The 16,944-nt window shown below is 47.6% G+C and overlaps 1 protein-coding gene across 1 annotated transcript in view; it reads left to right on the top strand.

The window, feature by feature from the left end:
* Positions 1-5,247: 5,247 nt before the first annotated feature.
* SORL1 (sortilin related receptor 1) overlaps positions 5,248-16,944 on the top strand; it is a 144,174-nt gene continuing 132,477 nt past the window's right edge. The window contains exon 1 of the mRNA XM_037505469.2: positions 5,248-5,569. Coding sequence (XP_037361366.1) covers positions 5,294-5,569 — 276 coding nt within the window. The 5' untranslated portion in view covers positions 5,248-5,293. The remainder of the gene's footprint in view (positions 5,570-16,944) is intronic.

The raw sequence follows: 16,944 nt of genomic DNA on the forward strand, positions 1-16,944 counted from the left end.
TTTAAGATTTATTTATTTATGCATACAACAGCTGGGGTACAGGCCAGAGATGTGGGGGGGTGAGAGGATTCACCAGAGACAGAGCGGGGAACAGAACAGGCAGACTGACTGAAATACACTGCTGAGGGGAGCAGCGGGCGGGATAGGAGAGGTTTACCTCTCCATGTGGGTTGCTTCCTGGCTGGCCGGGGATCGAACTCCTGGTGCAGAGGCTGAGGATTGCTTCATAGTGCGGTGCTTAACCCCTTGAGCCACCAGGAAGGTCCTGAACTGGTTATTTTTAAGGAACATCAGATATAGGAAAAGAGCAGAAAACTGAGTAGAAGTTACCGGTTTGTAAGAGACATTTACATATATAAAAGAAAACCTCCCTTTAGAAGGGTGCCTCCTTCTTCATCCTCCCATAACTGACCTTCCCCTTTCTCCCAACATCCTTTAGCTGAAGATTTACTCAAGGAGGTGGCTTAGGCCATTTTGGTGAATTACGCAGTTTTCCTGGGTTTCTCCCAGGTTTACAGGAAGTATACATGTTATTAAACTATTGCTTATTTTCTTCCTGTGAATCTGCTTTTTTCCCAGGGGTGTTTCAGTCAATTTATAAGGGTAGAATGATGATTCCCCTCCCCCTCACCATTAACTGAAAATACAATCTCAATGACAGTTAGACAAAGAGTGTATTAGATAATCGAAGTGAGGATTTAACTCTCGAAGCAGTTCCATGGATTTTACTCCGAGAGAACTGTTCCAATAAACACAAGTTTGAGTTTAGTTTATATAGGTAGGAACAGTGAGTCACTGACATTAAAAATGTAATTATTCTGGATAGGAGAGTCTTCTAGTTCTAAGTCTTCCTGCCCTAAAGATATGCTGATGCTAGAGGAAGGTAATGCAGTATTTCATTTCTTCCTTGCTTAAGAATGTCCTGCAGAGAGGCAAAGACTGGGTCTCCATTGCTAAAATCTTTTTAATCTGGCTCCTTGGTCATCAATGGGTTTGAAAAGACTGGCTTTACCATTAGGCCCCAGATTCCTGCATAGGATGCAGGCTGGAGCCTATTTGATCTATTGCTTGGAGGACGGCACAGAGGGAGAAAACTCAACAATCCATTGACAACCCCCAAACCATCTTACCCTGACCAGTAAGGTAAATGGTAGTTATTCTGCTAAAATGATGTGAAAGAGGGAAAAATGTTCCCCACACCAAGTGCTGGAGGGCTCTTTTCTGCTTTAATGGTTCAGAGTTCTGACTGTGACTCAGGCCAGCTTTGGAAGAAAGAAGTAGTAGGAGCCAGATGGTAGTAAGAAAAGTTCTGAGATTCAACTACACTGACCCTTAACTAATCCCCAACTCTCAGCACAAGGCAAAGGGGGGCACCCACCTCTGCATTCGTGCACATGGATTCTCCAGATATCATGAAGTGCCCACCACGTGCCAGGATTAAGCTGAGCACTGAAGACACAGACAAGAGCAAGACACACCTGAGCTTGCCATCCTTCTGCTTGTAGTTTAAGAGGTTAAATAAGTAATGTGACCACAAAGGAAGTATGAAAGGTTATCGGGGGGGATAGATGAGGTGGTAGGGATGGTGTATGTGTGTGTCTTTCAGCGTTAGAATGAGGGGTTGTAAGGTTAGGTGCTGAGGGAGGCCTTTGTGACCCTGAAGGATGAAGAGAAGTTGTCCAGGCCAGGGACTTTGGGGTAGGAGGAATAGACAGATCCCAGCGTCTGGGCAGGTCATGACACAAGAGACAATAGAAAGAAGTCCAGTTAGGCTTTTGAGATTCCCCATAGAACCCTTCTTTCCATGGTGTCCTTGCTGCTTTTTTTTTTTTTAAAGATTTATTTATTTATGTGTATAAGAGTTGGGGTACAGGCCAGAGGTGTGTGTGTGTGGGGGTGTGTGTGAGAGAATTCCCCAGAGACAGAGTGGGGAACAGAACAGGCAGAGTGACCAAAGTACACTACTGTGGGGAGCAGCAGGCAAGTCAGGAGAGGTCTGCTGCACCATGTGGGTTGTTCCTTGGCAGGCTGGGATCAAACTCATGCTGCAGAGGCTGGGAAACCCTTTGCGCCACCAGGGAGGCCCCTACTTTTTTTTTTTTAACTTGACTCCATGTAGATAAAAATATGGGACGCTGTGACCTCTGGGTGGTTTTTCCCTAGCCCTGTCACCAGCCCTAGCTCAGAATGGCCTAGTATAGACAGAAGGTCAGAAGAGGGTGTTTTAAGTGTGACCATAAACACGAGCTTTTTTTTTTTTTTAAAAAAAAAAAAGATTTATTTATTTATGCATACAAAAACTGGGGTACAGGCCAGAGGTAGGGGGTGGGTGAGAGAATTCACCAGAGACAGAACAGGCAGATTGACCAAAATACAATGCTGAGGGGAGCAGCAGGTGAGACAGGAGAGGGCTGCCATGCCATGTGGGTTAGCTGGCTGGCCGGGGAATGAACTCTAGTGCTTCAGTGGCTACAAATAGCTTCATAGTGCTGAGACTATGAAGGCCTCCCCACCAGGGAGGCCTGCGAGAACCTTTTTCTATATACAGTGTGAGTGTAGCGTTACATTCCTAGGTATGTTGATTTTCCTTGAGATGTTGGACTTCAGAGCAAGGCTTGCCATTTGGAGTATATGGGCTGGAGGTAGGCCTTTTCTGTCTGCATTCCCATCTGTTTGTTGATGTTATTTTGGAGGCATGGAGGAAGTGGTGGCATGTTTACAACCCAGATGTGGTTTTGAAGCTACTAGCATTGCACAATCATTTGGCTTCTACCCTTGTCCTGGTGTTATAGGGCAGGGACCACCCTGTTACACTGGGTAGTCTCCCTGTGCCCATCTTGATTCCAGGTGTGTGTCCAGAAGGGAACAGGGAAGGTATCTGTAAGGTCTCTTTTCATTTTACAAATGAGAAAACCAATGCTCAGAGAGGTTGATAACCAGAACAGACCTCACACTGTAATTTGGCTGCCAAGCCAGGGCTAGAATCGATCTCTCCAATGCCACCCGAGTATAGAACTCCTTCATGACTTGTGCAGTTATTTTATTTTGCACAGTGGATCTCATTTGGGGCTCTCAGAGCAGACTGTGGACGCTTATTTTGCAGATGAGAAAACAAGCTTTTAAAGGTTATTTAACCAAGTTTCCAAAGCTAGAAAGTGGACCTTTAGACTCAAAATTCTGCGTTCTGTACACAGTACCCTGTGGTTATGAGGTATACACCACACACCGTCTCAGGGTTTGCTGATTATCCACCTGAGAATGGTTTGGAATGTAGATAATGATTATAGAGGAGGGCTTTCAAGGAGTAAATTAACCGTGTTTGGGTATTCTCGCCAGTTCTCCAGGGTCCAAGTTGCAAATCAAAATCAAAACCAGCAAGTAGCTGCCCCTGCCCTACAAATCCTTCCCTGCAAATTGCCATCTGAAACTCAAGCCAGCGGTTTGTTTGGGAAAAGCAGCTCCCTATCTTCAAATCTACACTTAGAGGACACGTGTCTCTGTTTTGTGCTGGGACTCTGATGCTTACCTTGTAGAGAAGCTTCTCATTAACTATATGATGGAAAGCCCCCTCCCCAATAATTGAGTCATCCACTCTAGCCACCGCCCCCTCATTTTCCTTTGGGCGTTCAGTGGGGTTTAAAATGTCTTTGCTGCTTGTCTTGGGAGGCCACAGGGTGGCCTGTCCTGGTAAGGCAGCTGGAGATGAGAACTGGAGGGGCGCTTCAGTGGCTTTCTCAGAGCATGAGGGATTTGTTTGGTAGAGAGAACTGGGCAGTTCTGTGATTATTTTGAGATGGATAGAAAGACAGCATTTGACTGGGTAGACAAGCAGGAGTGGGACAGCTGGCATGGTTTGGGGAAGGTGGCAGAATGCTGGGTTTAGGGAGTTGAGGAACACTGGCCCTCCCTTGCAGGCTGTCAGTGGTGGTATGGTGGGAGAAGGGGGTTGTGCTAAACTAACTGGGCAGTACTTGAATGGGCAGGGGTATGGGTATTGTGATTTGAGATGAGTATTTTAGGGAACTGAATGACCCATCCCTTCTTCTAAGCCAAGGACTTGGATGCAACCAAAGAAGTAGTCTCTCCTTCCGTTCTGCTCCAGGTCTTTAGTCTTACCAAAACCCCGGCTCTAGGTCCAGAACCCCAGCGGATCAGCTTTGGCTACTCTCATGAACTTGCAAAAGATATTTACCTTGGGTGTGCCTCAGCAGTTCCCCAGGCAGAAATTTGATCGCCTTGTGGTTCAAAGAGAGCCTGGATCTTCCAACTGAATTTAGGGCTAACCTGCATTATTTTCCCTTGGGGGTGTCAGTCCCCTCCTGACCCCAGTGACAAGCTTTCCACTCTTGTAGAGGACTTGCAGCCGCGAGGGCTGACAGCTCAAGGGACTGCCTGGCCTACATGCCCACTTTGCAGCCAAGGTGGGGCGGCACAGTGCTGGGACACCTTAGAGGGGTGTGTCCTGCAAGCGCTGAACTGTGGCCCCTGCAGGTCCTTCCTTGCAGGTCCCACCTGTGCAAGGGTCCAATATCTTAACTGTGCAACCGTCCAGGTGTGGCAGGTCCGGGACTGGCTCTGTTCCCTGGCTTTGACTGCCCCTGCGCAGGCTGTGTATTTACTGTGCTTCGGGAAGCAACAACTAAACGTGATCCAGGGTAGTTGGGGGCTGCAGTCATTTCCAATCCAACCTGGTGCCCTGAGGAGCTGAAACTCTGCGTTCCATAATGGGCGCGGGTTCACCTGGACTCTAACATGCCCGCTGTGCTCCCGAAGCTCATTTTCTCTGGCCATCCCTTGGGGGCGGGGGTGCCTCCGAGGCCCAGGGAGGTGGTCAGTGGTGGGACAGGGGCCCTGCGCTCAGAAAGGCGCGTGTCCACGGATCCAGACGACCTGGATGCGACCCCGCGGAGGAGACCCCAAACTCCAAAGAAGACCAGTCGAGCGAGCCCCTGCGCCCCCCTGCGCCCCCCAACTCCCGATGGCCGCAGGGTGGACAGCGCGCTGCGCCCCGGCTGCCGCGACTTCCCCATCCCCGGGCGGGGGAGGGGCCGGAGCCGCCGCCGAGCGGAGAAAGTGCGCGAAGCGGCCGCGGCCGCGAGCCTCACACGTGACGGCGCCGCGCGGAGCCGAGCGGGACCCGGCGGCACTGGAGGCGGCGGGCGCAGCGGGGCGGCCCGGAGCGGCCTGGAGCCCCGGGAGCGGCGCGCGCGGCCCCGGCCCGGGCGCACAGCCGGCCTCGCGCTGCACATTCTCTCCTGGCGGCGGCGCCACCTGCAGTAGCGTTCGCCCGAACATGGCGACACGGAGCAGCAGGAGGGAGTCGCGACTCCCCTTCTTATTCACCCTGGTCGCGCTGCTGCCGCCCGGGGCTCTCGGCGAGGTCTGGACGCGGACCCTGCACGGCGGCCGCGCGCCCCTGCCCCAGCACCGGGGCTTCCTCGTGGTGCAGGGCGACCCGCGCGAGCTGCGGCTGGGGGCGCGCGGGGAGCCCCGGGGGGCGGACGAGGTGCCTCTCCGGAGGAGACGGAGCGCTGCCCTGCAGCCGGAGCCCATCAAGGTGTACGGACAGGTGAGCAGCTCTGCGACCCGCCTTCCGCCTGCTCTTTCCTTTCCCGACACTAACTCACCCCCGCATCCATCCTTGCGGTCGCCTCCCAGGTGCAGGCACCACTGGGGACTTCCCGGCTTGCATGCGTTCCCCGCCGCCCTCACCCCCAGGAGTACAACCCCATCAGCACTTGAATTGCGTCCATCGCCCCTTCTTCCTGTCGATTTTAGCAAACGTATTCTAGGTAACTCATGGGGTGCAGTGCATATTTCCCCCCAGCGTGAGTGCAGACCCGGGGTAGTTTCCGGCAGGTATAGGTGAGGCGCAGCTTCATTTTACGTGGGGATAAAAACAGGTTTTCTTTAGTGTATCAGCCGTGGGCAGCCGAGCAAGCACCCCTGGTTGCAGTATAGTCACACAGAACAGTCAGGGAGGGGGTTTCCACACTTTCCATTTTCTAACCACAATTAAGGTGGGCAAACCTAGCTTTGCATAGGCAAAGCGAGGTGTGTGTGTGTGTGTGTGTGTGTGTGTGTGTGTATGTGAGTGTATGTTAGGGCTGATTTTGTGTATGTGTGAGCGGGTGCTGGGGGAGAGGTTCTGTCTTCTATTCCACCCTCCAGTCCTACCCCCTTTCAAGATAATGACCTTATTTTGGACTGGGCATCTATCCCTCATAGCACTAGGGGACTTGGAAGACTGCAGGAATTTGGTGGGTGTTATTATTCTGTAAGTGATTTATTTCTATCCAGGCAATGGGTTTATTAGATCACAAGTAACATGCATTTCACTTTTATGGCTAGAATTACTGCGAGGGATTGCAAACCGAGTTTGTGGTTTAGTATCAGCATTGGCAAAATTAATTTGACTGTGTTACTGCCTCGTGAGACTTCGTGTCCTGCAGTTAAGATTGACATTAGCAAAGCTCGAAGGTCGGCGGGGGAGAAACACTGGCACCGGTGAAGGTGGTAGATATTCCCAGTTTATAGAGTGAAAATGTTCCCTTGTAAATTAGAAATTGAAAGATTGGCTTGAGTTCTGCCTCTTCCCACTGATTCTTCTTTAGCCACTTCTTCAGCAAATAAACAAGAGTTAAATGTCAAACCCCTGGAAAGTCAGGAAGAACCCATCATCTTATTGTGTCATTTTGTTGATGAGGCAACCAAAGCTGGGAGAGGTGAAATGACTGGCCCAAGGTCGCTTGGGGCCGGTGATCTGCCCTTTTGTTTTGGTCTGCATTGTCTCAGTGACCTCTGTGTGTTCAAATAGTCACACTGGCTATAAATGCTTCTTAAATAACTCATTTCGAAAGTCAAATATATAGGACTATAAAGGGGGCAAAGAATGGTGGTGAGTGGGCTCGAGCATTCGACTTCCATCAAGCTTCAGCCCTGGCGTAGATCCACTGGTGAGCTTGGGTTGCTGGAACCTGCCTGCTGGGGTCCCTTCTGGGTCCTCGCCCTACCCGCCATCTGAAACTTCTTTTTTGTCCTGTTAAAAGAAGTCAGCCAGGTCCTTCCTTACCCTCCACAGAGACGCCAGCATCCTGATGGAGAGTGGGGGAGGGAGAAAGAGAGGCTCCCTTGTTCTTAGCATCTTCACAGCCAGCCCTGCTCTGCTGTGGGCTTGAACAGCTCTCTGGGGGCTGGGAATGGGGAGGGGGTGGGGGCCTGTTCTTGCCAGAGCTCAGGTCCCCCACAGATTAGTTTTGGTTGAAGGCAGAGCTTCCAGGTCTCACAGGTGCCCTTTCTTCTTTGGGTTTAGTTTGTGAAAGCTTCTGGGGATTTGGGGCAAATTAAAGATGAACTGTGTTCTCCTTGGGAGTGATTCCAAACTCCCCAGCTTTTATATTCCTGAGCCAGCCAGATTGAGTTTGGTTCAGTTGAGGGATGGAGAACTGGCGGTGGAGCTCATAATGAGGAATTCCTACCAAGAATGAGGACACTGAGCTGCGTTTTTTCTTTTCTGAGGCTGCCTTGGTCTGCCATTGTTTTCTGTTGCCCCGAGGTTAATTAAAGTGGGATTAGCTTGAATCTCTAAGGATCGCAGTTAGATAGAAGGAAGAACTTCCTTGCACTGGGCTTTCTGTCTCTGACACTATCTGGTGGAGACCGTCAGACTATAAGCACAGGGAGTCAGTGACACAGGGGCTTGGCAACCCCCTCTGGGAGCTCTAGAGTAAATCACAGCTCTTTGGAATGACCTTTCGGGCAGGGGTGACCATTTGCCTGTTTTCCCTGGGACAGACCTGGTTTGTAAGTTGTCCCTGTTGCTTATGAATAGTGCTGCCATCACTCTCAAAAGTGTCAGGATGCAGACCATAAATCACAAGGCCGTTCTACGTCAAGCCCTAAACCCAGCTCCACTGTATACCCGGGTTGGTTCCCCTCTAGAAACCAAGGAATTGCAGTCTTTCCATAGTATTTCTTGCATTGAGTGTGGTTCTATACAGACATGGGGGTGCAGATGGGGGCAAGGAATATTTCCTCCCTGCATTCAGAAAGCCTACAGTTTCAGGAGGAGATAAAGTAGATGCAAATATAGGCATGTAAAGGTACGAGACAGGAACCAGAAGACACGGGCAGAGTAAACAACCACAGCTCTGCAGTGGGGGTTCGTGTGTGATATGGGAGGGAACAAGATGGAGTGATAAGGATCGGTGGGCTCAGACACTCTGCAGCTTCTTGCCCTCTGACCTTTGAGTGAGGTTAAGGGGATGCCTGGCAGCACAGATTAGGGCTGAAACTGTGTGGCTGAAGAAAACCTGAGGGGTGATGTTAAGGCCACCAGCTTCAGGGAGAGGAGCAAGGAGGGCCTTTGCAGGGGAAGCATTTGCATCTGAGAAAGAGCCCAGTGTTGGAATGTTGTGGATTCTTTCAGGTTCTGCTACTTAAAGTGTAAACCAGGCTTAGTTATTTTGACCATATTCATCTTCACTATTTTCTGTCATGATTCCTTAGAGCATGTTCGTAATAATGAAATATGGTCAAAGTGGTGAAATAATTTGCTATCAGATGTTAGCACTTTTTATTAAATGTCTATATGTCCTCATTAATTCTCCTTTTCAATTGTTATTGATTTGCTGATCGTTTACCTAATTTTGGATACAATTTCACTCTTTACTCTACCCTCCACCAAAGCTCCAGTGCAATCCCCTATCCAGCCCCCGCCCCCTTCCTACCCCATCACCTCCATTAACCACTATACTTATTACCGAGTCTGAGGGTTATTTTTGTTGTGTTTTCCAGTTCATTTTCTTTGGTACTTTGTATTCTGTAAATCAGTGAAACCGTCTGGTGACTGTCTTTCACTTTCTGACTGACTTCACTTGACATAGTCATACTTATAATGAAACTTACAGGGCAGGGAGAGGTGCACCCCAGATCCCCCCAAAACCTGCCTGCTCTAAATGGGTTCTGCCATCCGCCACATCAACACAAAACATATGAGACTTTAATGGGAAGGAACTTTAATACAATCAGGAAACAATACAGGAAAGGCAAAGAGTCTAGTTTCTAAATGAAGCACCCAAAGTTACCCGTCCCCTCGTGGGTAAAAGTCCATCCAAATGGGATTGGCCCAGAGCAAGGCCCCAAAGCCTGCCACAAGTCTAAAGCATCATCCAGTGGGGACCCACAGAAAAGGGTCAGAAACAACCAGACAAGCCCGGAAGGAAAAGAGCAAAATCAAGACAAAAACCGCCATTGTCACCTCCCCACGGGCCTCTCGCCCACATCAGTGTCACCCAGTCCCGACCAAAAGGCAGGCGCAGTTTCTTCACATGTCTCTTGGCTCCATGTGCCTCCTCCAGGTCTCCTTCTGGCTCCATCCTGCCTCCTTCCTTCCTCAGTCTCCTCTGCAGCTTCTTCTCTCCCTACTCAGCTCCACCCTCCATTTGGATGGGGCAGGGAGCCTGGAACCTCCCCCTTTCCTGGGGACCACCCTGTTACAAAACCATCCATTTTTGTCCCAAAAGGCACATTTTCATCTTTTTTAATAGCTAAGTAGTATTCCCTTGAGTAACATATTAGGATTTTTCTGCCCAAATTCAAAATTTAGATATTGAATGCATCTCCAAAAAAGGGGCTCATGAAGGGGGATCCCATAATTCTAGCCATGTTGAGTTTCTTCCAAATTTTATGTCAATGCCATGCCTTTGTGGCATCATGCTGGCTTTTTCTTCTGCCTGAAATGGGCTTCTGCCTTTGCTTGGAAACCCCTCTTCCATCCTTGGACATGCAAGGAATGCCTCCTAGTATTCCCGGGCTCCCCTGGAAAGAGTATCTTTGAGTTCTGCTGCTTTTGAGTTCTAATAATTCTACTGCCTTCTGTAATAATTACTTGTCTAACTGTCTATCTCCCCATTTGCTCCTTGAGGGCATAGATAAGCCAAATTTCTCTTCTCTGTGTCCCTGGTACTTGGGTGGCACTTAGTGAATATTTCTGGACTGACTGCACACCTGGGAGGAGAGTGGTCTGGAGGTGAGGAACACAACCACGTTACAGAAAAGGTATTTATAAGGAGGATCATGACCTGCCCATAACCGACCAGTGAAAATGATTTGACTCACTCTGTGCCCACGATGCTGGTAGCCGAGCACCGATTATCCTGTGCTATCTTAGGGGGTGGTTTTGAATGAAGAATTGGGATTCTGTCATAAAGAATCTTCTTTTTCAGGGCTATCATGGCATTGGTAATGGTATTGTTTTGGGAAAAAATCCTTTGGAATGAAGCACAAAGCCTAACAGGATTTACAGGTTTATTTTCCTTCCAATGAACTGTCTTTTCATAATGCCTGCTTTTTAGAGGCCAGGGAGTATTCAGTGTCCTGATTTGAGGCAAAAAAAAAAAAAAAAAAAAAAAAGAGTCTGTTACTGCACAAGGCCCTGGGACAAAGAGCCTCCTTTGGGGATGTGATACTGTTTAGCTTTAGATAATTTTGGAGTAGATTCTTGCACGATACACTTGGCTTGGGAAAGAATCGACTGGTTGATTATGAAGCTAGGGGGTTTGACCTGTGTGGTTCCAGAAGATGAGAAGGCAAAGCATGTACTGTTTTAAGTTGACTTCTACATGGGGGAGAGAGTTGCTTGGCATGTTGGGTTGACTCAATAAGAGATGTGACCTTAAGAACATTTCTGGTTCCACTTGACATCTTTTATTGTCTGCTGTTCTTTGCTCAGTCTCTGACTCTCTAGTTCTCTATGGGCCTGTGTGTCTTGTGTCATGGTGGCTGGAGGATTTGAGAGGTGGAAGGGATGGGCGGAAAAGGAGTCAGGGACAGGCGCGAGGAGATGGAGAATTAAAAATGTGACATGAAAAGCTATCGCATTTAGTTTTTAAGTCTCAGGTAGGTAATTTTTTAATATTTGTTTCCAAGACAATTTGTACAGAAGTGTGTGGCGAGAAGAAAATTTCCCTTCCATCTCCTGTTCCCCATTCACCCAGTACCCTTTACCTGGTTGGCAACCACCGTCATCAGATTTTTTTTATATCCTTCTGGAAACATTCTGCATATGTAATATATATGTATATAAAATTTGAAACTTTAAATATCAGTAACTTTCTATTATCCATAAGCCCTGATATCATGAATGAGATTAATTCGAGCTCCTAATATACTATGGCAATATGATTACCAATAAGAAGGGATTTACCTGAAGTTTCATAGTATAAGGTGGGTTGTTACTTTTTTCCCAGCCCAGGTGAAAGAAATGCATTCTCATTCCAATTAGAAGGTTCCTGCAGGCTAGGAGAGCAGCATCATGCAGCCCTTTTTGACCCGGGAAGATGCTAGAAGGTAGCTCCCTAGAGGTGTGAGCCCAGGCTAGTGAGATCAGAATATAGAGATGATGGATCTTGTTTTTAACTAGTATTCTTTTCAGGATTTCTTTATGTTTTGTAAGATGCAGTTAATGGTATGCTTAATAAATTGCTTTGAGACCTGGGATCCAGGCAGCAGATCTAACGGCAACTAACATCCCAAAGCAAGAGATGGATGTTATAGGAACATTTCACTGTCATATCTTGGTCTGTTCCTTCTTTGAGAAGACAGCCTTCTTTGTAATGTCGTTGTTTCACCCCAGGGCTAGAGATCGATGGAGCCGGCCTTGTGCTGTCCACTTTCAGGGACAGGCACAGGAATAGTCCAATATACTGGAGAGCAGGTCATTAAAAAACCAAACCGTTACTTTGCTGTGTATTTATTTAATCTTTTTTTTAATGAAACATCAGTTTACTTTCATAATTAAATTTTCTTAGGCTAATATTAAAGTGAGTATGCATTCTTTGAGCAGCTGATATGTGAAATGGTTGGCATAATGTGCTCAGGAAAAGCCAGTTTGGAGTTTAAAATTTTTGACAGTAATTCAGATGCAGATAATTGGCAGTTGACTGCATAGAAATGCATTAAAGCTGAGTATTACAGCGACCTTTTCTCTATTTTTTTAGATTTCGTTGTAATGGAAAGTAAAGAAAAGCTCATTACATTTGGTTTGTTGAATATTCAGGGATTAGGATTTCTCCAGAATACAGGGGTAAGGTATTCTCTTTGCTAGGGAGCACAGAACCTACCCATGCATTCTCTTGGTACCCCCAGAATGCTCGGGCACATGGCATATTCAGTCCAGCCACGTAGATGCAGAAATCAATTTCCCTCAGTTTAAAATGAGCCGCAGTTAATTTCGACCTAATTTATTGGTTTATCGACCTGTGAACCTTGGGCCTTCGAAGAAGTGGCATGGGCAGCCTTCTAGCTTTGAGGTGGCTGATGAAGCTATAAATCAGAGAAGCCAGGGTGGGCTGCTGATCTCGATCAAGATTTGGGTTTCATCCTATGTACTTACGGGACCCTCCATTTTTTATTGTAAAATAAGGACTGCTTTGTGCATTTGGGGGTGGGTTCCATGAAAACAGGATTTTTTAGCAATCTTGATCATCATAGCGAGTGAGAAATACAAAATTCTGTCATCCACTGGGTAATTGTTAATAATAATGATAACATCTGTGATCATATCACTGCTGCTAAGAGCCAGAAGAGCCTATCTTCTTGGCTTCCTGCCAGATCTTCTGGTAAAGTGCTGTTTGCTAGATTTTTCGGTGGTGATGGAAAGATGGTTTATCTGTGCTGTCTGGCGTGTGCACTACTAACCCTACAGGGTGGTTGAGCACTTGAACTGTGGCAAGTGTGACTGAAGAATTGAATTGGCTTTCATTTCATTTGAATCAATTTAAATTTAAGTTTAAATGGCCACTGGATGAGCCGCCTTAGCTTTAACAAGTTGTGGAAGGCCTCCTTTTCCCTGTGGTAGGTAACCTCTACTTCCCCTGGGAGCGAAGCTGTAGTTACAGCAAAGACCTGTATTTATTTCTACCGTAAACAGGGATGGAAAAGCGAGAGTTGAGGGCTGCCTCGTAACCCCAGGTTTTGGCACTGCTGACTGCCAAGCTGAGTGTCAGGAGACAGGAGACCTGGTGCACTGGGAGGGTGTGGTGGCTGCAGCCCTCGGCATAGGGGATACACCTGCATCAGCCTCTCCTCTTTCCATGAGTGACTTGGGTGATGAGACTCGACCTTGTGCCTCCACCTCTGGCGTGACTTTGCGCTGACGGTCCACCTGCACCGACTTGGCCTCTGTGGTGTTTGTCTGTTTAGCGGTGAGAGTTGTAAACAGGGTTTTAACTGTGGGGCCATCTCCCCTGCCCTGCCCTCCACTTCCTGTGTCTTGTTGACTTACCTCGCCATAGCTGGGTCTTTCTTTCATCCCCGTGACCCAGCAGGCTGGCATGTAGACAAACAGTATGGCGTGTGGTCTTCGTCACTGTATGGAACCCCCCCTCCCTGGTCGACCCTTTAACTTAGCATGCCGTTGCTGTTGCGCACTGCCGTGTGGGCTCTTGGCTCAGAAAATCGGGACCCTTCATGATGATTTATCTCTAGTCCCCTGAATTAGATTAAAAACACGGCTACGAATTCTCAGAAAGGCAGGCTGATGAGATTATGTCCCCAATCTGAGTGGCAGACAAGGGCAATAAAAAGATGTATGTATAGCAAACGCGTTTTGTGCTGTGTCGGAGCCAATGTGCTGTTTATTATTTCTTCTTCCTTTTTTTTTTAATGGAGATAACTAATATTACTTCTATTATTTAGAAAAGAGCTACTAGTCTGTTGAGTAGAAACTTCTCCCCCCAACAACTGTGGATTAAAGAGGGGGTCTGGGGTGGGGGAGAGGGTGAATTGTATGTGTAGCTCTGAGTCAACAAGCGGGTCCTGAATTGGGATTTAATATGTTAGTTGGCACTGATGGGCCGGGGAATGAATAGTGTCATGATTTGAAAATCTGGGCTCTTAGGAAACTTCTGTGCCCAGAAGAAATTGGGAAAAACTGGAGTGAGCTGACCGAGTTTGGGGGGCCTGGTTTTTAAGCAACCTGGGGAGAAAGGCTAGAGGAGGGACTGGTCCTTTGGAGACTCAAGTGGTGCCTAGATTGTGAGCTCTATGTGGAGTTAGGGGCCTAGATAGTAAGCCACCCTATTTCTCTGTTAGCCCAGGGGATCCCTACTAAACATTTCTTTTTTTTTTAAGATTTATTTATTTATGCCTACAAGAGCTGGGGTGCAGGCCAGAGGTGCTGGGAGGAGTAGGGGGAAGAGGTGAGAGGATTCACCAGAGTGGGGAGCAGAATAGGCTGAGAGGAGCAGCAGGCCAGTCAGGAGAGGTTATCTCCCTGGCTGGGGATTGAACTCATGCTGCAGTGGCTGTGGATAGCTTGATAACGCTGAGACTTAACCCCTTGTGTCACCAAGGAGGCCCCCTAATAGACATTTCCAAGTATCTGGGGAGAAAGATTAGTGCTGGCCCACCCAAGGGTCTCTGCAGAGGGACCTGCTGATCGTGGGGAGGGAGAGGGGCAGAACAGAGTGGCTGGTGGGACTGTGGAAACATTTGGAAGAGATTTGGATGTTTGAAACCTGTGCTCAATTAATTGAGTAACATGAGATCATGTACCTATGACTTACCTCATCTGTATACATTTAGTTCCCTGAAGTTCTTTCACCGAGTAGTTAAAAAAAAAATATAGGCACATGCACATGGTTTGCTAGATTTGGCAACGTGTGCTGCCAGTGGTGGTGATGGAAGGGTGATGGCAGAAGCCAGCTCTGGAATCTTTAGAGAAGAAAAGTTGAGGGGTGCGTGGTTGTGGAGCACTGGATAAAGGCTGCCAACACAGAGTTGGGGGAGTTAAGCTAGCCCCTGGGGTCTGCCTGCTAGTTCAGAGGCATCTCATACTCCTGAGAAATTTGCTGTTTGGGTCCCTGTGAGCTTCCCTCTATCGTCTCCCCTCACTGTGTGGTAAAAAATAAAGCCGCTGGTAAGGTGACGTCTTGAGTCCTTGCTTGGGGATGTAATGTTTAAATACTTTCCCCTGGGGAGATGGAAAGGGCTAGAAATCGGTGCTACCTCCGTGCAGGAGTCTTGGGAAATGAGGTTGCGTTTCCTCAGGTTTCTGAGCTTGGCTGCAGAATGTGAGCAGCCCTTGGCCTTGAATTCTGAGCTTGGCCAGGCGTGCAGCGTTTCTTCATTTTATATATGTCACTGCTTGTGCTTAGACCTCGCTGTTCCAGCCCTGGTGATGCTTGTGTTAATTTTTTATGTGAGCCATTTGTGAAAAATGGCTTATTTGGGTAGAGAGCAATTTGGTCTAAAGAATATACCAATAACAAAAGGAAATGTTATAGCATTTTAAACCTTATGAAGTATATGCATGGATAGCATCTCATAGGGTTCTTATCACAGTGCTGTGAAATTGGGGAGAATGATGACTATTCTCGTTTCACAGATGAGCAGCTTGAGGCTCAGAAAGGTGAGGCACGGGGAGTTATACCACTAGTAAATACTAGAACCTAGGCTCAAACAGTCTGATTGGCCTCAACTTATCGATGGCACATTTGCCTCTTGTAAATATCCCGGTGAAAGCCTTGCTTCTGAGCAGGGGTCCATGGGCTATTTTGTTGAGAATTCTTTCTTCCTGCTTTAAAGCCTAGAGATCTTCTATAACTCTGGCCTTGAACAACACAGGTTTGAACTTCAGGGATCCACTCATAACGCAGATTTCTTTGTGTACAGACAATGTAAACATCCCTTATCGATAAAAAGATTCAGTCCTGTAAATGTATTTTCTCTTCCTTGTGATTTTCTTAGTAAATAACATGTTCTTTTCTCTGGCTTTATTGTGAGAATATAGGATAGAGTACGTTCAATGTGCAAAATAGGTGTTAGGTATGTATAACTGGTTAGACTTCTGGTCAACAGCAGGCTAATTGCAGTTAAGTTTGGGAATCAAAAGTTATGTGCAGATTTTTGATTGTGAGGGGCTTGTCACATCTCACCCTGGCATTGTTCAGGGCCAACTATAATTCTACCCTCTCCTTTGCTGTCCTGGCTACACTAATTTTTTTTTAAAGATTTATTTATGCATACAAGAACTGGGGTACAGGCCAAAGGTGTGTGTGTGGGGGGGGTGAGAGGATTCATCAGAGACAGAGTGGGGAACAGAACAGGGGGATTGACTGAAATACACTGCTGAGGGGAGCAGCGGGCGAATCAGGAGGGGTCTGCTGTGCCATGTGGGTTGCTTCCTGGCCAGCTGGGGGATCGAACTCATGCTGCAGAGGCTGCGTCTTTCCCCTTGCGCCACCAGGGAGCCCTACACTAATTTTTAACTTCACAAATGTGACAAGTCCTTAGTCCCTCCCTGTCCCCATCCTTTGGTCTGGAGGTCTTTTTGCATCTCCTTCCTCCCTAACTTCCTCTTCATCCTGGGAGTATCCACCTTAGGTCTGTCTGACCTTCAGAGCACTGTCTCCCCCACATGCTGTTTTGCCTCCTCCCTCTCATTTAGCCATTGTAATTTAACCATTATTCCTGGAATTTACTGGTTAACGTTTGTTTCCCTTACTAACTTAAGAGCCTGGCACCAGGATCTAGAGGTCTGCTGTTTTTCCTAACACCTCGCTTGGCGTCTGATATATAGCAAGTGCTCAATAAATATTTATTGAATGAACGCGGTGGGGGTGCTATTCATGGTGCAGATGCAGAGCCAGGGAGAGGGGAGTCAGGGGAAGTGGCTGGCCTGGAAGCAACCTAAAGAGCTCACAACAGTGGCTTTGGGGTCATGGTGAATCCTCGCTGAAGGCTAGTCCAGAGGTCGCGCCAACCAATGAGATGGGGCTTGTTGCCCTGAAGACCAGACAGATTTAAGATGGAGACTTTATGAGCTTAACCTCACCTGCAAAATATGGAAGTCGGCTCAGATGTTCTCTGAGGTTCTTTGTGGCTCTGATAACTTCTTCCTTTACTTACCAATTGGTAAAGTAAGGGGTGATGATTTTCCTG

Source organism: Talpa occidentalis, unplaced genomic scaffold (genome assembly GCF_014898055.3).
Source record: "Talpa occidentalis isolate TD23 unplaced genomic scaffold, MPIMG_talOcc4v2.1 talOcc4.12, whole genome shotgun sequence".
Taxonomy (NCBI): Eukaryota; Metazoa; Chordata; class Mammalia; order Eulipotyphla; family Talpidae; genus Talpa; species Talpa occidentalis.